A 27134-nucleotide genomic window follows, 5' to 3' on the forward strand; every position below is an offset into this window, starting at 1 on the left:
TTGTTATAAATTTCAAGATTCCTACTCTCCCTTTTCCCAGCTTCGTCTCTGACTCACAGCCCAGTCCCTGGGATGACCTTTGAAAACATCACATAGATAAGATCACTTAGTAGCTAGGAAGACAAAAAGGCTCAATGCCTGTCTCTTGCATGAGTGAATGAAGCTAAGAAAGCAAAAAGCTGGATACTCAGGAAGCTCTCTGCTTCCTTTCACTTTTCTCCAATGTGCACATTAATAGAATTCAGGTAAATAGTTTTCTATTTTTTATTGGGTAAATATGGTTAAAATGTAAGCCCCTCAACTCTGTCTCTAAGGTTCTCACACACCAGTTTAAATATAAAAAGGGGGAGTTTCAAGTCTTCCTTAGTGTAAGCTGGCATTTGTTATATGAGACAACAGGGAAATTTAAACTACCACAATGTTATACAGTGTAGCTGCTCCTACAGAAAAAGACTATGTAAGACGCTGTAGTAAAATAAGAAACTTAAAGTGTTATGGATGAAACCAATGACTTAAATGAGTTCTGTAGAATTAAAGTTAGCTTAAAAATCAACTATTAGTTGAAAATATGGACTTTCTTTTTTTCTTAAGTATATTTTATTGATTATGCTATTACAGCTGTGCCATTTTTCTACTCTACTTTATCCCCCTCTGCCTGCACCCCCCCTTCCACCAGCATTCCCCCCGCCCCCTTAGTTCATGTCCATGAGTCACACATAGAAGTTCTTTGGCGTCTCCATTTCCTATACTATTCTTAACCTCCCCCTGTCTATATTGTACATACCATTTATGCTTCTTATTCCCTATACTTTTCCCCCATTCTCCCTCCTCCCCCTCCCCACTGAAAGCTCTCCACGTGATCTCCATTTCTGTGATTCAGTTCCTGTTCTTGTTGTTAGCTTACTTTTTGTTTCTGGTTTGTTTTGTTTTTTAGGTTCAGTTGTTGATAGTTTTGAATTTATTGTCATTTTACTATTCATAGTTTTGATTTTCTCTTTCTTAGATAAGTCCCTTCAACATTTCATATAATAAGGGCTTGCTTGGTGATGAGGAACTCCTTTAACTTGACCTTATCTGGGAAGCACTTTGTCTGTCCTTCCACTCTAAATGATAGTTTTGCTGGATAGGGTAATCTTGGATGTAGGTCCTTGCCTTTCATGACTTTGAGTACTTTTTTCCAGCTCCTTCTTGCCTGAAAGGTTTCTTTTGAGAAATCAGCTGATTGTCTTATGGGAAGTCCTTTGTAGGTAACTGTCTCCTTTTCTCTTGCTGCTTTTAAGATTCTCTCCTTATCTTTAATCTTGGGAAAGGCAATTATGATGTGCCTTGGTGTGTGCTTCCTTGGGTCCAACTTCTTTGGGACTCTCTGAGCATCCTGGATCACCCGGAAGTCTATTTCCTTTGCCAGATTTTCAACTTCTTGTTCTTTCTCTGCTCCTTCTGGCACCCCTAGGATTTGGATCTTGGAACGTTTAAAGTTGTCCCAGAGGTTCCTAAGCCTCTCCTCATTTTTTTTGAGTTCTTGTTTCTCCACTCTAGTCTGTTTGAATGTTTATCTCTTCCTTCTGCTCCAAAGCGTTGATTTGAGTCCCGGTTTCCTTCCCTTTACTGTTGGTTCCCTGTGTATCTTTCTTTATTCCACTTTGCATAGCTTTCATTTTTTCCTCCATTTTGAGTATTATTTTAATCAAAACTACCTTTACATATTTTGGGAGAATTTTGTATTAAAATTCTGTTTTATAAATTTTGTTTACTCATTGTTTTATCTATTTCTTGAAATTACTGTTAGTAGGAAAGGAACTTTAGTAAATGCTTAATTCTTGAAGCCATCTCAGTATAAAAATTTTGATAGAAATTAGCTTAAATAAGTCAATTCTAAAGAATAAGTTGCATCATGTTCTATCTGTGGTTTTGAATATTGTAAGTGTGTTTTTATGAATTATGGTCTTAATACATTTAAAAAGGGAATCATATATAATTTTTTTTCAAATGAAAATGTTTTAGGTATAAATGAAGTACTTTAATGTGTTTCCTAGGTGGGTTTATATTTTATAGACTTAACAAACATTACAAAAAATTTTAATTATGTACAAAGGTAGAGAGAAATGTAACATTGTTTTTTTCATTGCTATTGTAACAGATTACTACCAATTCATTGACTTAAAAGAATACAAATGTATCTTACTGTTCTGTAGGTCAATAGTCAGACTTGGGTTTCACTGAGCTAAAGTCAAGGTGGTTCTATAAGAGAATCCATTTTCTTGCTTGCTAGGGCCCACCTGCCCACATTCCTTGGCTTGTGCCCTCTTTCTTCACCTTCAAAGTCAGAATAATGATGAAGTCCTGTGAGATTGCATCTCTCTGTGGACTGAATATTTATGTCCCTTCAAAGTTCATGTTAAAATCCTAATGCTGGAAGTTATGGTATTTGGAGGTGGCACCTTTGGGAAGTGCTTAAATTGTTGAGTGGAGCCCTCAGGAATGAAATTAACTCTCATGAAAGAGAACCCACAAGGGCCCCTCTCCCTTCTACCCTGTAAGGACAGAGTGAGAAGACCCTGGCTGCGTAACAGGAAGAGGGCACTTACCAGAAGGCACCCCTGCTGGCATTCTGATCTTGCACGTCCAGCCTCCACAACTTCAAGCAATTTCTATAGTTTATAAGTCACTCAGTCTGTAGTGTTTTTCTTAGAGAGACTGAATAAACTAAGATGCCATCCTTCTGTTGTTTTATCTTCCTCTGACTCTGTTACAGCTGGGAAAGATTCTCAACATGTGAGAATCCCAATGATTAAATTGGATCCACTGGGGTAATCCAGAATAATTTCTTCATCTCAATAGTCCTGAACCTTAACCACATCTGCAAAGTCCCTTTTGTCTATTTAAGGTAATCTATTCACAGATCCAGAGATTAGGACATGGACATCTTTGGGGGGCCATTATTCTGTAAACCACTATGCCATGTACCCAACTTTTTGCTTCAACATTATCAACATTTTGTCAGTATTGTTTCTTCCTCTACTTCCTTACTTTTTTTCTGGAGTATTAAAGCTTATTCCAGAGATCATATAATTTGCCTGTAAATACTTTTCGTATATTTCTCTAATCTTAAAAAAAAGAAACCCATGGCCACAATCTCATTTTTATAGCACAATCACCATTCTTTAGTGTCTAGTATCTATTCCATGTCCAAGTTTCCCAATCTTTTAAAAAAGGTTAAAAAAAAAAAGCTAGTTTGTCTTAGTTATGACCCAGACAAGGCCCACAAACTGCTGTTAATATGACTGTTTCTCCAGCCTGCATTATAACAGATCTCCCTTCCATCCTCCTCCTTTTGTTTCTGATGCTATTTATTTGTTGAAAAAAAGAAATTGGGTTATTTGGTTGGTAGAATTTCCCACGTTCTGGATTTGGCTGATTGCTTCCTTGGTGGAGTAATATAACATGTTATTTGGTTCCTACATTTTCTTAAGCTTGTAGTTAATTATAGGTTTAAATGGATTTACATTTCTTTTCTTTTTTTTAAGTTTGTGAGAGTACTTCAGAAGTGATGCTGCATACTTCCTACTGCCTGTCAGTGTGCATATAGAGTCTGGTTTTCCCAGTGTTGGTGTTAAACTTGATCACCTGGACATATTTCAAAATATTACAATATTCCCACATAATAATAATAATAATAAAATAAACATTTACTGCTTACTTACCATTTACCAGACGTTTAACTGGTTGCTTTCGATATGGTTTTTTCATATTACACCTCAGTAAATTAACTATACTCATAGATTTGCAAAAACCATAGTTGGTTGGTTGGAACTTTGTGTGAATTATTGCTCTGATTTTGTTTATTTCTTGTAACACGTGATAATGATTCCTGTTGATTTACAGGGTTTTTTTGATTGAGATAATGGAAAGGACTTCGAAAAGTCGATCACGTGATGCTACAGCTGTAACATTACCAACATGAGTTAAAAGAAAAAGAAAACCCATAATAACTAGTCACTCTGACCATCGTCTCATTTATTCATCACAATTTTCTTGAAAGCACTTCATGTGTTAGTCCTCCAGGAGCGTGATCTAGAGGGCAGAAGGCAAAGGGAGCAGGATATCAGCTCCAAGGACAACGCTTCAGAGAGGCCAGAGCAGCTCGCTTTCCGGAGCCGGCTGCTTCCTGCGGACTCGCTCACCCTTCGCCAGGTGCGCTTCGAGCCCCGGCGGCCCTGGGGGCGGTCCTGGGGGCGGTCCTGGGGGCGGTCCTGAGGGCGGTCCTGAGGGCGGTCCTGAGGGCGGTCCTGAGGGCGGTCCTGGGGCGGACGCTGAGCCACTCACTGTAGCTCTGCGGGGAGCGCCTAGAACGCGCTGCAGCTCGGCCAGGGGGAGGGCGGAAGCCAGCCTCTCCCGCCCGGAGCTCCGGGCTGGCGGAGGTCGTGCATTAAAGCAGCAATTACTAGTTGGGGTGGGGCGGTGAGGGGGTGGAGGGATTGATCAAAAAGGATAAAGGGCTCAAAGACATGGACTACAGAGTGGTGATGGCTGGGGGTAGGAGGTCGTAAGAGGTCTAAATGGTAATAGAAAAAAATACAAAATAAAAAAAAAGCAATTACTCAGGCTGCGCCCCACTTGCCTTGCCAGGAGGCCGGGAACCAAGCACACGGTAAGCCCATGTCACCTCCTGTGGCCTGGACAGAGGCGGTCTCTCGTCCTAATGGCCTTTTCCGTGCCCAACTGACTTTTCCTCCCGCACGCTCCGCCTTTCTCCCCGATTCCTGGTTTTTCCGACTGGCTTTACGTCGCGGGGCGGGGTTCCAGGGCCGCAAGCCGAGCCAGCCAATGCGGAAACAGGAAGCTGCGAGGCTACCTGGCGTCGCTCAGAGGACCCGGGAAATGTTGGGGCCCTCGCCGGGGGCGCTTTGCTTTGGGATCTGCCCTGTGCCGTGCTGAGCACCCAGAGCAAGTAGGGTTTTACAGTTATCGTTGTGATCCTTATAATATTTTTTACTTCCAGGTTAGTTGATATTTCGTGTCACTGAAAACTGGTAACACCATGCTCTTTTAAGGTCACAAGTTAACCTATTGAAAAAAAACAGTATTTCGGAGATTATTTATTTGGTAGAAAGTCACTATCACTTAAGTAAGACCCATGTTATTAAATCGTAGGAGTTTCTCACTTCCTAGTTTACTGATGTAGATTGAAAAAAATTTATTTTAAAATACCATTTAAGATGAAAATTTTAACCACGAATAGCCATTGACAACATTGTGGTAATAATATATTTAAGATAATGAGCAAGTAAGAGAAAAAAATTACAGGTCGGTGCGTAGTAAACATTTTTTAATGCTTTTTTTTGGGGAGAGGGAATTTAGATATTCTAAAACTTTTAAGATAAAAATTAGTCAATGGATAAATTATTTTGCTCCCTATTATGGATTGCAGCTACTATACTTATGTGTTGGGCAATATAGAACAATGCTGTATATGCACCTTGTATATATATTTTATACTATAACTTAAAAGGCCCATTCTTGAACAACAGCATAAGGTCATTTTTCTTTAGCTATGTGGTTCTCAGCTTTTTCTTTTTTTTTAGCTTTATTATTGGTCAGACTCCTTATCTGTGTGCCACAGAGCAGCAGCCATGTGCCTTTTAAGAAGTGATGCATTTTCCACTTCAGTAACAGCTGAGTCAAAGATTATTCAGCAACAAACTCACATTTTCTGTTTTATTTAAGGTAAAGGTGCTCCGATTTGGGGCAACATAAGCCATCTTACAGCTTTTATATTTAATACAGTCTTATCTACTAGTTATGTTCCTTAGAAAGAGAGAAGGTGACTCAGTGATATACCCCTAAACATAAGGCTCCTAAGACTTTTGAAAACAAAATTTATAAGTAATGGATTTAACTCTGAGAGAAAGCCCTTGTTATGGGATATTGTTATCTTGTAGGGTTCTATGTGTGTTTATGTTCTTTTTAAAAAAAAAGTTGTGGCAAAACCTACATAACATAAAATTTACCATTCTAACCATTTTAAAGTGTACAGTTCAGTTGCATTAAGTACGTTCACATTGTTCTACAACTATCACCAGTATCCTTTTCCAGAACTTTTTCATCTTCGCAAACTGAAACTCCATATCCATTAAATAATAACTCCCCATCCCTCCTCCTCCAGCCGCTGGTACCCACTGTTCTACTTCTGTCTCTAGGAATTTGACTACTCTAGGTTTCTCAATAAATGCAGTCATCATAGCATTTGTCATCCTGTGACTGGCATATTTCAATTAGCATAATGTCCTCAAGATTCATCCATTCTGTAATATGTATTAGAATTTCATAACTTATAAATTAAGAAAATATGGTAAATACACATAAAATTTACCGTCTTGCCAATTTCTAATGGCATTTTTGGAGCAGTTTTCTTATTGTGGTTTAAGGTTTCTTTGTATATGTTGGATAACAATTGTTTATCAGATATGTCTTTTGCAAATATTTTCTCCTAGTCTGGGGCTAGTCTTCTCATTCCCTTGAACCATTTATTCACTTTTAAGTGTATAGTTTAGAGTTGAGTCTATTCACATTGTTTCCCAACTAATCCCTAGAGCTTTTTTGTCTTATGAAACTGAAACTCTATGCATATGAAACTACAATCCCCTATTTTCCCTTCCCCAGCTCCTGGCAACTGCCATTCCACTCTCTTTCTATGAATTTGAGTACCCTAGGTAACTCATAAATGGGATCATACAGTATTTTTTTTGTGACTAGCTTATTTCATTAAGCATGTGTCCTCAAGCTTCATTCATGCTGTAGCATGTGTCAAAAATTTTTTTTTTTACTTTCTAAAGGGCTGAATTTTTATATATATATACACATACACACACACACATTTTATTTTTCCACTTATTCATTGACAGGTATTTGTTTTTTTCCCACCTTTTAGCTATTGTGAATAATGCTGCTGTGAACATAGGTGTACAAATATCTGTTTCAGTCCCTGATTTCAATTGAGTATATATCTAGAAGTGAAACCGCTTGATCATAGGATAATTCTATTTTTAGTTTTTTGAGGAAACACCATACTGTTTTTCCTACCAGCAGTGCACAAGAGTTCCAGTTTCCCTATATTTTTGCCAACACTTGGTTTATTCTGTATTTTTCCTTTTTTCTTGTTGTTTATAAGCACCCTGTCCTGTCTCTCCGGCCCCCCCCCCCCCCCCGCCCTTTATTTTAGTGATTTGCCTGAGATCACACACTGGAAAATAACATAGCTGGGACAGAGACTTCTGCAGCTGCCTGTATTACAAAGCCTGGGGTCTAGGGGAGGATCTAGGAGCTACCAGGTATTTCTGTGTACTTCCCTTTTCAGCTGTTTTCTCCAAAGAGGCTTAGGGAAGATTGTCATTACTTCCCTATTCACCAGAGAGCTATTCAAGTGTTTTGTTTGTAAGAGCTCAATACAGGGCTGATGAGATGTTTGTTCTGTGTACTTCTTTGCCAGTCTTTAAATTTCTGCCTGGCCCTTTCTTCAAAGGATAAAGGAACAACTTCTATATTTTCTTCCTGTGATGTAGGCTGTTAAGCATTTAAAAGCAGATGGTGGCCCTGGCTGGTGTAAGTGGATTGAGTGCCAGCTTGCGAACCAAAGGGTTGCCGGTTTGATTCCCAGTCTAGGGCATGTGCCTGGTTTGGGGGTGTGGCCAGCAAGGGGCAACCACACATTGATGTTTCTCTCCCTCGCTTTCTTCCTTCTCCTCTCTAAAAATAAATAAATAAGATCTTTAAAAATAAAAGCAGATGACGGACCAAAAGAGTAATAATATGTATAGCTGTAAAATGTTTGGGGACGGAAGTCTAAATGGAAGCCATTAATGCCACAGACATTTACTGAGCACCTGTTGATTGCAGGTACCAGAAAGAAGGAGGGATATGAAGGTGAACAAGGCAAACTCCCTGTCTAAGGGAGCTTAGAGCCTAGTGCAATAAGATATGCATTGTACATCATAACCAGTACACACAGTTTTGTGAAATAAACTTCGCTATGTCTTGCCTTTACTATGTGTAGTGTAGGTTAGTATTCTGTTTTGTTGTAGTTTTTAAAATTCTGGTCACAAACCACCAAACTAATTTTATAAACTAGTGATGGGTCAATTTTAGCTTCCAGAAAAATTCTAGGATAGGTTTTTTTTTTTTTTTTTTTTAATTTTATTTACTTATTTTTAGAGAGAGGGGAAGGGAAGGAGAAAGAAAGGGAGCAAAACATCAGTGTACAAGAGAAACATCCATCAGCTGCCTCTCACAGGGCCCCAGCCAGGGCCCTGGCCCGCAACCCAGGCATGTGCCCTGACTGGGAATCAAAGCAGAGACCTGCGGTTTGCTGCACAATGCCCAATCCTCAGCCACACCAGCCAGGGCCTGGGCTGTTTTTTTTTAGAGCCGCCATCTGTGATATTAGGAATAAGAAGTGTAATGGAGTAGAAATCAAAATACCGCACATGCAGCACTTTAGTTCTTACCAGGGACTTTCAGGACCTTTAACACTGAATCTGGTTTCCTTACTGACAGATCAGGAGGGGTCATGAGAGGCGCGTGTCTGCCTTTTGGTTCTAGACCAGACCGAACTGTGGTTGGGAGGCCTCTGTAGTTTTCCTGATGGGTTATCATTTGATGAGTTTACTAATACTGGCAGATTGAATTTGGGGAGTGGAAACAATAACGTTTTAGTAATTTTGCTTTTTGAACTCAAACCTGCTTGTGCAAAGGAAAGTTTCTAATGTGGACAGAATTATCCATCACTTACAAGAAAGCAACATACAGAATATTGTTTTTATTCAAACCTCCCATTTCCTGGTTTTATAGTCCAGTGATACAAGATGAATAAACACATTTCTCTCCCCTGTACTTATTGATGAGGCAGGGAGAAGTGGTTGCACTGGGCCTGGGTGTAGTAGCCACGCTGCTCTGATGAAGGACCAGACCCTCCTTTCATTTAGTTTAGGGTAACACATTTTCTTTCCATTAGCTTGTACGAGCCTGGGCATGGAAAGGATAATAGTAGCATTTAGTTATTTAGGTTGTGTGGCTGTGGTGATTTTAAACCATTGACCTATTTATTATGATTGAGATAAAATTTAAGGTTTACTTTTAGTGAGGAAAGGGTATGGGACTTCAGATGTGAAGTGTTAGAAAGTGCATCTCAGTAAATGAATGGAGAAAACCAGGCTCGGCCCAAGGTGGCCACAGCTTCTAGATTTCCTCCAATTATTGGCCTTTGTTCTCTGCTGGTCTTCATTCCCCCTATCCTCATTTTAGCTATTTGAATTATTGTATTGAGCCTGTTGGAATTCTTCAGATTGTAAGGTTTATTCTGTAATCTAATCCTGACATAGCTGCCTCATAGGTAGATTTACTTTTTAAAAACACTTCCATTAAAAAAAAAATTATTGATTTTAGAGAGAGGAAGGGGTGGGGCGGGGGAGAGAGAGAGAGGAAGAGAAACATCACTTCATTGTTCCATTTATTTATGCATTCTTTTGTTCCTTCTTGTATGTGTCCTGACCAGGGATCAAACCCACAACCTTGGTATATTGGGACAAAACTCTAACCAATTGAGCTGCCTGGCAAGGGCTAACGTACTTTCATGAACATCATTTCTACCCATCTGCACAACATCATCCGAAGTAGGCACTGTGGTCCTCATTTTTGCGGCTCAGAAAGAGTCCGTGGCTTGCCCAAGGTTATAGAGCAGAGCTGCAGGTTGGGTCCTTTTCCATTCAACATAGATTCTCATAGATTCTCATAGATTCAACATAGATTCTCTCTCTCTCTCAGATTTTCTCTGACACAGGATAAAATTCTGAAAGAGGAGCAAGCAGCTTCTCTGAGGTTTTCCATTTTTCTGCATGGGAAAGCCTTCAGTGCTCTTAACTGCTGGTGTCCAGCAGGTTTCCTTTAGCTGTGTCCGAAAGTGAGGAAACAGTTCTGTGCCTGAGGCTGGCTTAAGGGTAAGCACAAGTAGAAGATCAGTTTATACCCATTTGGAAGCAACCATCAGGTAGGAGTGCTATCTTCCTGAGTGATGTCTGACTTTGAATGGTGCCTGCCACGGTAGCCCTGCAGTGCCATTTCCAGGGAGAGAATGGGCTCCTTCCCCCACCCTCATCTGTCCTGAAAACTACTCTGCATTTCAGAATAAAAGGGGATGATATGCTTTGGCCTTAACATTGAAGGCAATATTGGGAATACTGGTTTGATGAGTCATACAATGAGTTTTGGATAGAGGAAAAGAAGTAGTTTTCCAAGACTTGAATATAAGGAATTCTGTTTAAGGATTTGATGCCAGAAATTTCAAATATGGTTTTCACTCTGAAGACAAGTTCCTTTTTTTTAAAGATAATCACATTATACCATAGATGATTCACATAGTATTAGGGTTTTCTCAAGAAAGTTAGTAACAACAACAGGTAGCTTGCTTGCTCTCATTCTTCCTCTTTCCTTTCCCCTCAGATAATTTTTATTTCTCTGTGGAAAGAAAAGTAAGGAGTTTGAGAGAAGGGCCAGGGCTCTCCTAACCTTTGGTTCTTTGCGCAGTGCCCTCCTTATCTAGGCTGACAAATGAGTCACCCTGGCAGCAGTAGCCTGGAGGCAGTGGGCCCAGCTGAGAGGGCTCTGCAGGATCAAGTGTGCATGGGAATCAGGTCACGGGGAGCTGTGTGGCCTGTGAGTGCAAACCCATGGCTTGCTTCTTCGTGTCATCTGTCCTGCACTTTTTGGTCCAGGGAATCTTGAGGACTGAAGTTTTGTGTTCTCTCTTGTCCCTGAATCCCACTGTGTGGGCTGCACTTGGGAAGGCGGCATCGCCTTTCTGGTTTCCAGACCACTCGTCTCTCTTTCCTGATCTTAGTCATCACTCCTGAAACACAGTTCTCTCTGATTGAAGATGTGGGTGTAGAAGAACAATTATAAAGCTGTCATTCTGGTTTTCATCTTGGGAAACGTAGAGCCAAGTCTTGCATACTAGAAGAATTCAACACCCAACACCAGAAGATTGGGGTTCCCTCTCAACTCATTCTCTGTGGTCTAGGAAAACATTAAAGTTTTAGTATGTTTCAGCTGCTGCTTTAGCCTCAGCTTTTATGATTTAGGAGATTTTTAGGCCTTCTGAAAGAAAAATAGTAAGATCAAATGATCACTTTTCATATATTTTATTGAATAACAAGGGAAATTAGATGGTCTTAAAGGATATTCTCATTATTATAGAGTCTCTCTTCTGTCTTTTATGAATATCAGTGAAATAGAGAATCTATGGCCTTAGACACACTGGAGAATGTTATTCACATTTGTTCAATGATTCTAAAGTTTCATTGCATATAGATGGATGACTTTCTCCTAGTCTGCAACATTGAATACAAGCTTTATAGGATAGGATGATCCACAGGATGCCTACACATCATGAGTTGCCTGGGACAGTCCTAATTTATACCATAGGTCAGTTTTTATTTGTGTTAGTGCCACTTTTCACTCTCAAAGACATCCCCATTTGGAAGATAAAGTATATGTTGACTCCAGTTATGTGGCACGTGTGGTTCAACCTTAGAGACAACAGAGGTGGTGAGGCGGTTCTAAGTAGAGAGCATGAGGTATGGCATGTCATCACTAATGATCTGGACCTGGTTGATAAAGACATTGTGGATTTGCTAACTGGACCTCCAGTAAGAGCAGTGATCCCAGGTTACATTCACAGCTGTTCCTGACCTCTCTGAGAGGTCATATTTAACATCTAGCACTTGTGCACTGTTCCCTCTTTAATCTAATAGAGTGCTTACTGTGTTTAATGCCATTTGAGTGCAGACTGAGGCATGATAAAGACTTGACACCCAGAGCCTTCATTTTACTCCTATGGTATCATTTCATCTGTTCTGAAAAGCCACAGATGGGAGTGAGTACAGTACTTCATAGCACAGCAGAACAACTGTCAGTGCTACATTTGAGTAATCCCAAAGAGGTTTCCTCATTTTATCAGTTTTATAAGAAGGTATTTTCAATTCTGGGGTTATGTTTTGCACTTTTGATAATGGTCCAAAATACATTTGTCCCTGTTTATTTTTCTTTGGGTAAGGTTTTAAAATTTTTCCAAATATAGTGGTCACTTATGATAGAACACCACCACGAAATAAGTGAAGGGCTTTATAGGGGCCAGGGCTTATGTGCAAATGTGAACAGTTGTGAAAACTGCATTTCACAGAGATTATTTCAGGCACTACAGAAATGAGTGTCCCTGGCTCCTTCCTTGCTTGTCAACCATAGGAAGGTTCCTAGAGTCATCTTAGAAAATCATCTTTGCAGAAAAAGATTTCCTTTATTTGTGGCTCAGGTAGGATCTGTGGTTAGAGTCTCTCCCAGTCTCCTGTCCTGCAAGACCTCTGGAGCTGCTCCCACAGCTGAGTGTTCCATAGCTGCCAGGTCAGTTCATTTTAAGATTTTTGCCTTGAGCATTAATTGAGGAACCTTAAGTAGAATGTTACCTCTTATATCCGATCTCAGGCAATCCTTGTATTAACCTTTATTAACTGGCAATCCTCTTCAGGGGTGCCAAAAATTGATGCTTTCAGACTTGACATGGAGAGACTTGATTGGGGTGACGAACACACATTACAGTGTACAGATGATATATTGTGGAATTGTGCACCTGAAACCTGTATAATTTTGTTAACCAATGTCACCCCAGTAAATTCAATTAAAAGGAAGAAATACATGCTTTCTTTATACAATGCAAAGTTCATCTATGACTCAGGTGAATCCATAAACATTTTAAAGCTTCCCATAGAGATGCCACTGCTCATATATATCTTACTACAGAAGGCCATCCAGAGTTTTAAGGCTAATATGCAGATGAAAAGCCCATGTTGTGAAAATATATACCATATTTTGCTCTGTATAATACACACTTTTTGCCTACATTTTTGAGGGAAAAATAAGGATGCTCATCAGACATGGGTATAATGATTGCATACCAGAGGTATAATAACCCCCTGCATAATGCGCACAAAAACGTGGGTGTGAATTATACATGGCAAAATACCTGAATGCCATTTTCAGAGATGGCTCTGTCAGATCATGGCCTTTGAGCCCAGAGCTGAGATTGGAATGTATTTCTTGGATCTCTGAAGGACACTGTGTGTGAATATTCACTTTTGTGGAAAAGAGTGTAGAAAAGTAATGAACCCACAGTAACACATTACAGAGGGTTTATGACCTATTGATTTTTAAGGTCCCAGAGGTGGTGGTGAATCCTTTTAGGCATCAAGTTACATTCAAATAATGTGTTAACTTTCCCTATCATGTCTACTACCTAAAGCATCCATCTGATCCATTTTCATTTAATGATTTACAAAATGGTGAGAAAATTTTATCATTTTAGTGGGAGGGAATTCTAATAGCATTATTCTGGCATAACCAGTTGTTATCCTTATCAGTAATCACACATACAGTATTATTGTAAGAGTAGAGGACAATTTGTTCATTTGGGAGTGCATATAGAATTCTATATCTCATTAGTTCTTAATTGAAGGGAACTAGTGATAATGGCATTACTAAGAAATATAATCCAATCCTTTCGCTTTTCCCTATAGGTACATGGCTAAGACCTGAACAGCGTCTGTGTCTTACCCAGGATTTTAGTTCCCTCATGGTGAATTCTTGATGGATCTGAATCTTGGTTGCTGGTAGCTCCTCAGCTGGAGAAATGGCTGCTATCAGATTTGGGTTTGGAAGACTGAATTTTCATCTGTTAAAGAGGAGGAGTTACTTGCTGTTGAAACTCATAGCTGTTGTCTTTGCTGTTCTTCTATTTTGTGAATTTTTAATCTATTACTTAGTTATCTTTCGGTGTAATTGGCCTGAGGTGAAAACTCCAGCCTATGAGAGTGAACAAGAGACTCGTGAATCTGGCCTGAAAGCCATGTTTTTGGCTGATACCCACTTGCTTGGGGAAGTAAGAGGCCACTGGCTAGACAAATTACGAAGGTAGGAGCTAAAATCCGGAGTCCTTCTGAAATTCTGTAGGCAAAAAGGTGTAGTCCTCTTCCCCCCAGGTCAGGTTTAATGGCTTTAGGGTACTCATTTATCCTTTCCTCTCAAAGGAAAACATGGGATATTTGACTTTTCTGAGCATCTGTTATATATAAGGACCCAGAATTTGGAAGGCAGGTCTGGGTTTGAGTCTCATGACTTTGGACAAGTTACCAGGGCCCTGTGAGCCTGTCTCTGCCTCCTTGTTTGTAACTGGGTTAATAAGAGAAACTGGTGAAGAAAATGCCCGCGGCAATGCCCAGCACATGGCTGTGGTCAGCAAAGGTAGGTTTCCCTTACCCCTTGGCGGGGAGGACACAGAGCTGGGTTGGTGGACTCCTCTCAAAGTCACTGGTGTGATTTTGAGCTCACTTGGTTTTTGTCCACCCTGGGCAGCAGGGGGAGCAGAGCAGGCTTGTGGCTTTCTCCCTGGGGAGAAGATCAGCTCCTGTTCTCTCCAACCTAGACCTGCCCGATGTAGTCCATCTGCTTTCCCATAGAAGGCTTTTTAAAAAATTTAATTGTGGTGAAACACATAACATAAAAGTTACCCTCTTAATCATTTTTATATAAGTGTAACTGTAATTGTCCTTTTGTGACTGGCTTATTTCGCTTAGCATTAAGTCTTCAAGGTTTTCCTGTTATAGCCTATTCCTGCAAGTTGGAATGTCCTTGGAGTGCTTTGGATATAAATGAACCTTAGGTTGGGTGGCAGGGGGAGATGTGTGATGTCCCCTGAGGTGGGTGAAGAAGACAAGATGAAAGGACAGATGGAGGGGCAGAAACACTCTTCTACTCGTAGTTTTAAACCAGAAGAGGCATGACATAGAGAAGACCGGGATAAGATAGAGCTCCTTTGCCCTTGTTTGTGCCTTACAAATTGTGCTTTATTTATGAGTGGTCCTCCATGTAGTCTTCCCTGTCCTGTTGCTCCTGCTGTTTCTAGGTGCTTTCTTCTCCAGGACAAATAACATTAAGTAAAAAAAAGCTGAGAAGTGTATTTTGAGAGGTATCTTGAGTGAAGATGTACCATGCAGCAGTTTACATGGGTCCTGAAAAGTCCCCTCTGACCAGAAATGACTGTCTTCCATTTATATGCCCTAGGATAGAACATTCCCCTTTGCAGGAGGTGTTGAGGGAAGCAGCCAAGAACATGCCTTAAAAAGAAGGGAAGAGCTGGGATCCTTAGAAAAATGACACAGATCAGAATTGGTTAGGGAGGAGAGGAGGAAGGATGAGAAAGCACTGACATTTTTGAACATCTAGTGTGTGCCAGCACTTTACAAATGCTCTCTCATTTAATCCTGTGAAAGTAGGTTTTTATTATCTTCATTTACCAACTAAGAAACTAGGAATCAGAGAGAGTAGACAACATTCTCAAAACTTCACAACTGGTTAGTGGGTAGAGCTGGGATGTTAAGCCATTGCTTGTCAGGTACCAGATCGCAGACTCTTTCCATTCATTTGTCTCACCTAAAGGCTGATTACTCTTATGTCTGAAGTCTGTAGGATTTACAGTTTTGATATTGGCTAGTCTGTCCCTCTCAATGTCTCTCCTCAATTCTGAAGGCAAAAAATGGAGGTCTCTGCAGGAAGAAGTGAGAGTTAAGCCAGATGCTGCTGTCTCCTCATTGTGGTGCAAAATCAGTCTCCATTTGGCGGCTTTGGAAGCTGGATTAAGCTCTGACCCCTGGGCCTCTCATGACTGACTGGTGGCTTTGGGGTGCAGTGTGGAGACTGATCTGTGGGTACCACACAGGGAAAGTCAGCCTTTGATATATGTGGCAGGGGCAGCCTGACTCTCCTTTGTACTTTTGCTCTCCATGTTTAATCAAATATGGATTCTTTGGCCCTTGCAAGCAATGAATGGGAATACAAGGGTGGGGCCATAAAAGGAGAATGGTACCATTTAGTTCACCTGTTAAGTGGCCCATGAGACAGATGTAGGCTCCACCTAATAAACGACTGATGCCTGTTTCCTAATGCCTTTAGGGAATGGCAAATGGAGAGAGCCTTCCAGACGGCTCTGTGGCTGTTGCAGCCGGAAGTTGTCTTCATTTTGGGGGACATCTTTGATGAAGGGAAGTGGAGCTCCCCTCAGGTAGGACCGTCTGATCCTGGTGCCCTAATCCTGTTTTCGGGGTCCTCTACAGGCAACCCAGAAAATGCATGAAGCAGTAGCACTGGGGTTGGAAGTTTTGCTTAGTCTCTATATTAAAAATGTATAGACTGTCTTGAAGATTATTAGGATCTGTGTCTAATACCAATATTGAGTTAGGTTGATTAACCTTACATTTGTTATGTAGGAACTATGCAGTTTAGCCAGACATCACTTTGTTGGAAAGAACATTCCCATGAACCTTTTGGAAAGGGAGAATTGCCAAGATGGATGCTATTTCAGTTGTCACCAAAATTACAGAATACACATTGAAATGTAATTTGACTTTACTCTTTTATTTATCCACTAAATTATAAGAATTGTGCTCCATAAGTTATTTGCTAGTATCTTATTTCCTTTCTTCTGAGGGAGAGGTGGAGAAGGAGCCATTGGCCTTAGTCTGAGGTTCCTCTGCCTGGATTGAGGTGATGGAAGGAGAAGCAGTTCTCACCTTACTGGCCAATGCTTTGCTTATTACATTTCTGGAATTAATAATAATAATAAAGAGCTCTTCTTGTTGCTTAGCTAAAAATGTTTAGTCATAAATGATTTTTTGGAAGATATTATAAAATATTGGTATTTCAGAGGACAATCCAAAAGCTGTACAAAGAAAGTCTTAGTCCAGATATGATAGAAACTCAGTGTTTATAGTGTTGCAATGTTCGTTATAATCTGGTTAAAAATTAAATATGAAATAATGGAAATGCTATATGTAAAAAGCAACTAGTTATAAAATGCGATTGGATATATATGTTGCTTTTCCAAATTAAGGGCAACATTTTATGTTTTTCTAATTTTATGCTATTCTGATTTTTGTATTATTCTGACTTTAAATATTATTTGTTAGAGTGAAGTCTTTGTAAATGTATTGAAGAACTCTCTACATAGCATGTTTCCCTATGTTGGGCTGTCCTTAAAAATTTTAGGATAAAGCTGATTACTATTAAACTATGTGTTGTCTATCCTAGAGTATCCAATTGATATTTTTTAAGCTTAACAAAAAATAAGAACTATATCAACATAATCCTCAAGATTGCATAGTTAGATTTTGTTTTCCCCATGTCATCAGGTCTCACTTCCTCAGTTGTGGCCACAGGGAAATGCTAATGCTGAAGCTGTTCTTGTCCTTGTCTTGGCATTTCCTAAGAGCCTGTTCTTATAACATGTCCAAATCCGATGTGATTCTCAAGCTGGAGTCCATGTGTTGTCTTCAGGGGATCTTGAAATAAGAACTGTATGAACCAAATATTTGAGGGGTGGGTTGCCAACTAATGGGTTAAGATGGGGATAGCATTTAATTAAAATTTGGCATCAAATTAAATAAGTAAAATATTAAATCAGTTTTGGAAAAAGAAGTTTGACATAGAATGAGAAATTCTAAGTTCTACATTAGCTTTATGAACATGTAATTTGGATAGGGAAATTAGCTTCTCACCGTCAAATAGGGAGCCACAGTGAGGAGAAGGGTCTCTACGTCTCAGCAGTGACCTTTTATCCCGCAGGCCTGGGCAGATGATGTGGCGAGGTTTCAGAAGATGTTCAGACACCCGCCTCATGTGCAGCTGAAGGTAGTTGCTGGCAACCATGACATTGGCTTCCACTACCAGTAAGCAGTTCACTGAAGAATTGCAACACGAGTACTCTTGCTAACCGCAATTTTGAATCTAAGCAATTGAGGTGAAAAGCTTTATCTGGGCCATTGGGAGGAAATTTGTGTAAGATGTAAGCTCTGGAATGTAAGCTCCATGGGGGCAAGGATTTTTGCCTTGGTGCACCATATACCTTCAACAAATCTCTTAAATGAATGACTTGTGTGTGACCTTGGTGATTCTAACTTAAAACTTACCTTTAATAGCCAGTTATTTTCTTTGGGAATTGGAAAACAAGATAATTTAGACTTAATAGCTAATTATATAGTGCTTTTGTGCCAGCCTGCATTAAGCACTTTACTTCCACACATTAACTCATTTAATCTTTACCATGCTCCAATTATTTTATCCATTGTGCCCGTGGGAAAATGGAGGCCCTGGAGACTAAGTCACTTGCCATATAGGCCTCACGGTTAGTCCGTAGTGGAGCTGAGAGTTGCACCTTGGTAACCTGGGGCCAGCTGGAGCTCGGAACTAACAATGCTAGTTTGGGGCTCAAATCCTGAAGAGGGGGGGGGGGGGGGAGGGTGTGTGTGTGTGTGTGTGTGTGTGTGTGTGTGTGTCTCCATGATAACTCTTAAGAGATTTTAAAAGGGCTTATTCTGAAATATGTTTCTTTTTATAATTGAATGTAGGATGGACACATACAGAATAAAACGATTCAAGAATGTTTTCCACCCTGAAAGGCTGTTTTCATGGAAAGGAATTCAGTGAGTATCATTTGTGAATTCTTATGCCCTTTAGACCTTGGAAACTTAATTCTTCAAAGGTGACTGCCACACTGGGTCAGGCCATTGGTCTGTCTGGCCTGGTTTATGGTCTCTGATGAAGGTGCCCCAGGCTGTCCTTATTGATGGTCCCCACTGGAGTCACCACACTAGTTTTCCTTAACAACCCACAGTGACTGGATTACATGACTTTGCCTAACCACTGAGGGAATTTTATTCTGTCGGCACTGTCTCTGGGTGATATAAACTTCATCAGGCCACTTTGTAAAGGGGTATTTTTCATTTGTTCAAAATTTACTTATTTCCCTTTATAGAGTATGTTTCTGTGGTTATGGTGTCCTCGGATTTGATGGCAAGTGTACTCTCTGTGCTCTGCAGTTCTGTGCCTACCTCCCTCCCCTCTCCAGCCAGCCTTGATTTTTAGATCAAAGCTTCCTGACCCTTTAGTGTGACCCTCAGCTCCAGCTCCTCCTCTGCAGAGCAGTTTTTGTGCCCATCTCTGTCTCTGGACCCTTTCTGGTCTCTGTCTGTGTGTTTGCAGCACAGTGCGGCAGGCAGTGCCTACACACTATTCTAGCTGCAGATTTAGTGGAAAGAGAAAAGGTGGGAGAGAGGTTTTTTCCTTATTTTGATCATCTCCTTCCTGTGGTATCCAGTACTCTGTTGGCTTGGCCAGAGCAGTTCACTACGCCTATCAAATGATAAGATCTATGGGAAGCTCTCAGAGACGAGGTTTCAGTGGTTCTCCACAAATGCTTGCTCATTCCTTCCCTTTGCCTGTAGAACAGCCTCTAGTAGCTTCCTTTCCTGAGTCATAATGGAGACTTGACAGTTTCTCCTTGGACATAGAGTTTAAGAAATTTTAATTTAACACACTGATCATATTTCATATCATTTGATTAGTCAGCTACTCATCTCTAAAATTCTTTCAATTTCAAGTCTTTATGACAGGTACCTTCTTCATGGCCGGTTATTATGAGTGTAGGAAATAAGAGCATATTTAATTGGAGTTATAGAAAATGTAACCAAAGTAAAGTGGTTGCAAAGAAGAATGATAATTGACTCCATTTGGGATTATCTATACCAGTCAGCAATAACCAGCAACCCCACCCCCCACCCCTGCCTGTTTGCTTGAGTACACAGACATTACTGAATGTTGCCTGTAGTTCACTTTATGTAATAACAATAGCTAACATTCACTGAGTACTTTATACTGGCAGGCCCTATTCTGTGTATTATTTCACTTAATTTTTACAATGACCTGATGATGTTGGTGTGGGTGTATTATTTATATCCCCATTTTGCAGACAAGGCACAAAGAGGCTAAGTAACTTGCCCAAGTAACACATAGTTCGATGCTGAGCTTAGTTGTAGTCTGTCCTCAGAGCTTCTGTACTCTTGGATTTCTCACAAGTTCTGGATTACAAATCCTTTTACCATGTCTTGGACTCCACTCCCAATAATGCTCTTTTGTTTTCTTAGTTTTGACTCTTGTCTTCTACAAACACAGATTAGTCGAGTTGAGGTTTAAAGCTGTTCTGGGGGTTTCTTCACTGTGTGGATGCCTAGCTTTTGTTTCATGGGAATAATTTTGCAAAGAAGACAATACACAGAAAGTCCCCTGACTCTCTGCTTCCACCCATGTGCCTCAGTTTTGTGATGGTCAACAGCGTCGCATTGGAAGGGGATGGCTGCAACATTTGCTCTGAAGCAGAAGCTGAACTCATGGAAATTTCTCACACACTGAATTGCTCCCGAGAGGTAGGATATCATCTGAATTACACAGGTCGTTCTGTTGTGGCATGTTTTATGGGCACAGCCAGTTGGAACACTTGTTTTTGTCAGTCTCTTAGCTCTCTTTTTCCTTCCTACCATGCACTGAATAATGGGTTTGCTAGGTCAAGGGAGTGACGTCTGATCAGCAGGAACAGCCCTCCAGCCACTGTAAGAATGGGCAGCTGCTGTCGGCATCAGCCCCAGTCCTTCTGCAGGTGAGCTGGGGAGAAAGCAGCTCCATGTATTTGGTGGAACCCCCCCCAGGGAACTAATGAAGTCACGTCTCACTCCTGTTTAAATCCTGAACAGCATTTTCCGCTTTACCGGAGAAGTGATGCTAACTGTTCTGGGGAGGATGCCGCACCTCCAGAAGAAAGGAGCATTCTCTTTAAGGAGAGATATGACGTGCTTTCTCAGGAGGCCTCACAAAAGGTTTGACAGTGTACCAGATTCAAAAAAATCACTGAAAGGCAGGTGACCGTTGCAGTTTTGACAGAGGGGCGGAGGGCAGGATTTGGGCAGTATCTCAGATATTCGTGTCATCGTCGTGTTCCTCCCCACCCACCTAGTAAATCCACTTCTGTTTCCTAATAACCAGTTAATAATATCCTCAGCTATTCAAGTTTCTTTATTCAAAGTTTTTCCACCAACTTATATATATTTGGAAATGTAACTGGAACTTAAGAGTTAAATTTTTAGGGATTTAAAATGCTCTTTCTTAAATATATATTTATATAATATATATTATATATAATAAAATATAAATGTATTTATAAAATATTTATAACAATAATGAAATCTGGGGTGAGAAGAATATATTCTAAGAGCCTGAACTTACTTTTCTTAGAGGCTAAACAAACCAAAGGAATTTAAGGAAAAATTGAAGTAGTTCTATGAAGTAGGGATTTCATATTTAACTTAATGAAACAGCGGTGGCCTACCTCTGGGCCCCAGCAGGGCTGTGTGCAAGCACTGACCTCCTTTTGCTGTCCCCCGGGCACGGCAGCTGCTGTGGTGGCTCCAGCCTCGCCTGGTCCTGAGCGGCCACACCCACAGTGCCTGCGAGGTGCTCCATGGGGCAGGAATTCCCGAGCTCAGTGTGCCGTCTTTCAGTTGGAGGAACAGAAACAACCCCAGTTTCATCATGGTAATGTGAACATTTATTTTTGTCTCAAAGCTTTCATAAGGATTTAAATCAACACAGTAATCAACTATTAATTGCTGCAATCTGTAAAAATATACAAAAGCCGTAACTAAACTTCTCCCGCTCCACACGCACACTGAGTTGTACTGCCCGCTGTCTGAACACCTTCCTGGCATTATTCCAGAGCAGGGTGGGGAGCAGCTTACAGAGTGTTTTATCCTTCAGGGATGGCAATGTCCTCTGATATTAGAATTTCTGTGTTTAATTAAGGAAACTATCATTGCTTCATTGGCTATACTGCGCCATCTTATCTTATTTTCCAAATGTGCCCATATACTCTGGCAGAAGAATGCTACAGCTCTGACAAGTTGATTAAAGATGTTGTTTCAATTAGTGATCACCTGATGTTTCAGCTCCTTTCTTTTGCCATTGGGTTGCAGCATCCAGTACATACATACTGCTTTTATGTCAGGCACTTCTACTTCATTAAAAAATTGGGAAAACCTCATGTCAAATTCAAAGTAGTAAATGACAATGTTCCCCACTGTCATTCCACATAGCAAAAATGTCTACCAAAAAAAAAAAAGCCCATTGAGATGCTTCTAGCATATGTATAGCTAGGTGACAGATTGCTTAATTTAGGATCAAGTGGCATGAAAAATAGTCTTGTACTCTCCTGTTTCTTGATGACCATTGCTCTAAATCTCCATGCCTCTCTGAGTAGCTTTCAAGTATGCCCACTATATTTTAGAGGAACCCTTGACTTCTCTTCTCAGCATTGCTTGGGTAGGCTGAAGGCTGTGCCTCCTTAAGTCCCAGGTGAGGAGAGCCACTTCCATGCCTCACCTAAGTAAGCCAAGAAAGCTGCCCTTCCTCCATTGTTTATAAGTCACATTGTTATGTTGAACTGTGTATGGAGCTTTTACTGCAGTATAACATTCTCGTTTCCTTTCCAGGGCAGCCTGACGCCCACAGAGTTTGCCCTGGCCAAGTGCTACCTTCCCTTTGAGAACACAGTTCTGATCACATACTGTGGAGCAGTTGGGTTCCTTGTGGTCATCATATTAGTTGACCTTGGACTTCTAGCCTCACCTTTTCTTTTTGGTTGTAAGCTGCTCAGGAAATTTAAGACAGTGTGAAGAACAAGAGACTTTTTGCATTTAGTAATATCAAAGCCAAAGAAACTGAACATCAGGCAGTGCTCATGTGAGATGAGACCAAAGTGAACTGTCTTTATGCATATCATAGAAATTCTAAATCATTGGTGCAAATTGCTGCAGAATAAATAGTTGATTGTACTGTTCTCATGCTATAAAAATGGAACATGTAGTCTACGACAATAGTGTTTTCTCATTTTATCAAATATATGTATAATCGAAGATTGTATCTGTACAATATGTAAACGCTATTAATGTCATCACTTGCATGCACTAGACAGCCCTTCCTTCCCCACGGTGGAGCCAGTAGCCCTGGAGCACACTTGGGATTAGGGGTACACAAACCAAACACGCGTTTGCTTCTGTCCTCCTAAAAAGCTGTTCTTGAATTCCTATATATCATAAAGCTGTACAATGAAAATAAATGTACAGATGCTACAAGCAGGAATATATTGCTTACACAGACTTTTGTACTTCTGTGTACTTCTTTTTAGAAAAGAGTACTTTTCTCTCCAGCAGACCAAGTTGTTAAATCTGAATTTAATGCCTGTCAGTGATAAAAATAAATATGAAAAATGGACTAGGAAATGGCTTTGGTATTTAAAAATAAATATCTTGATAATTTTAAGTCAGATAAAATGTAGTTTTTCCAAGAGTCTAGTTCTTTTTTTCAATCAAACTTTTAAATAGGAAGTTTAGTGACTGGGGAGTTACTGAGTAGTAATGCATGTAACAATAAACTATTTCATTTTTTATGTATTTGTTCAGTTTTTCTGAAGGGAGGTATATCTGTTCAGTTTTTCTTCATATTTTACTTTGAAAGTGCAATGAAGACTGAAAATAAGTTCTGCTTTATATGTCTAAGTTCAACTGAGAGTTTTATCAAACAATTTAGGATAAGAGGGGCAGGAATTCAGTGATAATGAAATAAAATATGTGCATTTTTAATGAATGAAAATATGTGCATTTTTAATGTAATGAAAAAAATAAAATTTGTTGCATTGATTGTCTATAAAGTTGTCATCCTTTCATGCTAAAGTAGTAGTATTTAAAACTGGATAAGTTTATAAAGGATTCTAAAATTGCTAATAACATTATAAACTTTAAAATACTTAACAAAGACTAGAAGACTAAAAGGAAGTTTCTGAAGTAATGTAGGCCAGGCCATGACTGCTCAGGGTATGACTTCTCTGGCTTGGTATGGTTGAACTGTAACTTCAGATATCATTACAAATTATCTTTGACCTATGAGAACTACCCTCAAAGCTGTGGCTGTGGAGAGAATATAAAATGTCCCTGCTACAGTGATTCTTGCTTGTAGCTACACTGTGGCATAACTTTTGAGGCTTCGTTTGCAAATCTTTCATATATTTTGACTTCATATTTCAAATAAAACATTAGTAATGTTTCTTCTTCAAATGGCAAATGAAAATGTTATCTTTTGATTCTCTAGGTAGACAAATGTTGACCTTTTTTTGTCTTTTTATTCCTATTATGATGGAAACTGGCCAAATAAGTGGTTTAAAAGCCTTGATGGTGGGAATGGTTGATGTGTTCTCACTCAGGGAACTTGTAAAATTCTTTAAACAGTGAAATAATCAAGAACATCTTGTCTGGAGAGAAAAAAACTTATCTTGGTTCCCTGGAAGATGCTTGTGATGTTAGTACAGCATTATTTGTAAGATGTGGAAGAGTTACATGTATAATATATGTACATACAGTTTTTTAAAATTAAGGAGTATTTTTCATTGTCCTGATAAAATGTCCTAAATTCTACAGATATCTTTCATTCCCTTTCTTTGAGCAAGCGGTGGGTAATGTTGACATTTAGCTGTTCAGCACAGTAAAAACACACTTCTTTTACAGGTATGGCCATAATCAAGGCACAAAGATCTACAAGGTTTTTTCTTCAGTAGTTATACAAAATAATATTACATTTTGTGGCCTGTACAGTGTAATAAACCAGCAATAACATAACAACAAAAAGAATATATGAAAGGAGACTGTTGCCCAAGCATAGGGAAAGTCTAGAGAATCATTTTTAGACAGGATCTTTGCAGTAGTCAATGTGGTAGGTTTTCTGTCTAAATATAAAAGGCTCAAAGTAACTTAATTCAAATGCCTGAGGCTAGCAAATACTCAAAATATTACTGAAAAAAGGTTTTCTTGCCACTCTGGCTTGGGGCCTACTCTAAATCTTGGGCTAATACAGATCAGAGGAGGTGGCCACTTGTCTGTCTGTAGCTTACAGTTAGAATCGGAAAGCTGTGGCTTACTGCATTACACATGTGCCTCTACAATCACGCCACATAACTCAGGGAAAAGTGCTTTTCCGCCATCTATCAAGTTTTTAATTAATCAATAAATCACTGAATGGATGAATAATAGCGACCCCCACCCAGAGGAATTAAACTGCAGTGTCACCCGAGTGAGAATGGGTTGATGGCAGTGACACAAATGGGTGGGGGTGCGGAGGCTAGGGAAGGCCCTGTTCAATAAGAACAAAAGCTACAAACCAAACCTGAAGGGAAAGAGGTAGCCAGAGGCTTGGTGGTCACACACGGAGGGGACAGAGCAGGACAGACAGTGGGAACTCTACTTACTACCATGGCTTGGGGCTGACAGGCAGTATGGAAGTAACTGGTCCGCCTGGTGCGGTAGCAGAGAAATGAGAGCAGGCGGAGAGACAGCGCCAGAAGGCGCGCCCACCGCCTGGGCCGCCTCATAAGAGTTCATACTGTTTGAGGTGCATCCTCTGGATGATGTCGCGGCAGTCGTTGAACACCCTGCGGATGTTCTCCGTGTCCACGGCGCAGGTGAAGTGCGGGTAGCAGTAGTGTTTGCCGTCCCCTGTCGCCGTGCTGATCCTCTGGGGGGAAAAGAAAAGGCGTCCAGCTGCAGAACCCTGGCCACTTCTCCCAGGGGCAGGTGGGAACGCAGGTCCCACCCCATTCATTCTTGGATCAAAGAGCAGGGGGGCTTGGGGTGTTGTCTTGTTTGTTTGACATAGAAACACAGAACTGTAGGGAGTATCTAAATACTGAACACACAGCTGGAAACCCAAAGAATCTTAGCTTACCTCCTGCCCACAGAAGCTTAGAATTCATTTGAGACAGGATGAACAATTAAAAGACAGCCACTGAAAACAGAATTTTCCAGAAATGAAGGTCTAAACCTTTCAGTGGAACTTTCAGCAGTAATGGAAATGTTCTGTATCTTCCTTGCCAATAAGGTAGCCACCACACTGAGCTGATGCAACAGAGACTAATGTTTAGTTTTATTTAATTTTAATTTAAATATCCACACATGACTAGTGGTTCTGTATGGACAGCACATCAGTCATGTTGCTTCCTCCTCCACATAGACCTTCAGCCTTTCCTAGGGTGTCCCCAGGTTGGGAGTGGAGGGTTCATGACAGTTCTGGGAGAAAAGTGCTTTGTGGCCAGATAACTGGGAAACACTGAGTTAAATGTCATCAGTCAGGATTTGTGAGGACATCTTGGAGTGACACGCTCATGTGCATTGTGAAGCTAAGTCGGGCAGTGTGGAGAGAGGTTGTCATGGGCTAAATTGTGTTCCTCCTCCATCCAATCATATGTTTAAGTCCTGACCCTCAGCACCTCAGAGTGTGACTGTACTTGAAGATAGGGTCTTTAAAAAGGTAATTAAGTTAAGATGAGTTCATTAGGGTGGGTGCTAATCAGTAAAATGGGTGCCCTTATCTCCTCTTATAAGGACACCCTGTGAGGATGCAAGGAGAAGGTGAACATCTGCAAGCTGAGGAGAGAGGGCTCAGGAGAAACCAACCCTGCTCACACCCTGACTTCAGACTTTCAGCCTTCAGAACTGTGAGGAATTTTCTTTGTTTAAGCCACCTAGTCTGTAGGACTTCGTTATGGCAGCCCTGGCAGACTAATGCATGGGTCATATGGAACTTGCTTCATAGTTGCCCACAGGAATCCCAATGTCCTCCATTCCCACCCCTTATTCTTCTGCAAAGAAGCTTGGGAAACAACCGTTAGAGAAATACTGGGGCTCTGCAAAGGTGTTGTACAAATGTTCATCAGGTTAGGAAAATCCTAAAAGGAGAGAAGTTTTTAGAAGTAGTTGGGCTTCTCTTGAGCAATTAAAAAAAATTTTTTTTTTTTTTAAGTTAAGGACACTGGAGTCTGTCACTTACATGTCTTTTTAGTCCTAAGGATGAGGTGAGGTATGTGGCACAAGGAGAGTAAGTGTGTAGTGAGTGAATGAAAATAGGCTTTCTTTTGTAATAATGTGACCAGTTTCTCCCCACCTGGAAGGAATGGAGTTATTACAAAGGTTGTTGCAGTTTGCAAATTTCAAACAGTTTAAATCTCTAAGAAAACTAATTTTCATGAAAAATAATAGGAATAAGCTTGTCAAGGAAAACTGGGCAGTTCCAGACTCTGTTTGGCTGGGTCATCTGGCTGCTGCCTGATTCTC

The 27134-nt window shown here is 40.4% G+C and overlaps 2 protein-coding genes across 6 annotated transcripts in view; one reads left to right on the forward strand and one right to left on the reverse strand.

The window, feature by feature from the left end:
• Positions 1-4471: 4471 nt before the first annotated feature.
• On the forward strand, positions 4472-23686 carry MPPE1 (metallophosphoesterase 1). Of its 4 annotated transcripts, none has more exons than XM_054587343.1 (10): positions 4472-4651; positions 13620-14013; positions 16051-16159; positions 17719-17822; positions 18501-18575; positions 20246-20354; positions 20492-20584; positions 20679-20801; positions 21376-21516; positions 22470-23686. In XM_054587343.1, exons 2-10 carry the CDS (start codon positions 13733-13735, stop codon positions 22650-22652), a joined length of 1218 nt encoding a protein of 405 aa, XP_054443318.1. In that variant the 5' UTR covers positions 4472-4651; positions 13620-13732; the 3' UTR covers positions 22653-23686. The 4 variants fall into 4 exon arrangements, with proteins under 4 accessions (XP_054443318.1, XP_054443319.1, XP_054443316.1 ...); XM_054587344.1 differs by lacking the exon at positions 4472-4651 and adding an exon at positions 4832-5002; XM_054587341.1 differs by lacking the exon at positions 4472-4651 and adding an exon at positions 4832-4951.
• Positions 23687-25392: 1706 nt separating this feature from the next.
• The window catches only part of GNAL (G protein subunit alpha L), a 159987-nt gene continuing 158245 nt past the window's right edge, over positions 25393-27134 (reverse strand). For both annotated transcript variants that reach the window (XM_054587347.1, XM_054587348.1), the window contains exon 12: positions 25393-25539. In XM_054587347.1, coding sequence (XP_054443322.1) covers positions 25393-25539 — 147 coding nt within the window. The remainder of the gene's footprint in view (positions 25540-27134) is intronic.

The sequence above is a fragment of the Pteronotus mesoamericanus genome, unplaced genomic scaffold (genome assembly GCF_021234165.1).
Source record: "Pteronotus mesoamericanus isolate MK-2021 breed Mesoamerican mustached bat unplaced genomic scaffold, CSHL_Meso_final scaffold_118, whole genome shotgun sequence".
NCBI classification, from domain to species: Eukaryota; Metazoa; Chordata; class Mammalia; order Chiroptera; family Mormoopidae; genus Pteronotus; species Pteronotus mesoamericanus.

Coding starts and splice junctions, on each gene's coding strand:
- MPPE1 (XM_054587343.1), top strand. CDS start 13,733: ATGGCTGCTATCAGATTTGGGTTTGGAAGACTGAATTTTCATCTGTTA. Junction 16,160..17,718: donor GGAAGTGGAGCTCCCCTCAG/GTAGGACCGTCT, acceptor TTTATCCCGCAG/GCCTGGGCAGATGATGTGGC. Junction 20,355..20,491: donor CACTGAATTGCTCCCGAGAG/GTAGGATATCAT, acceptor TGGGTTTGCTAG/GTCAAGGGAGTGACGTCTGA.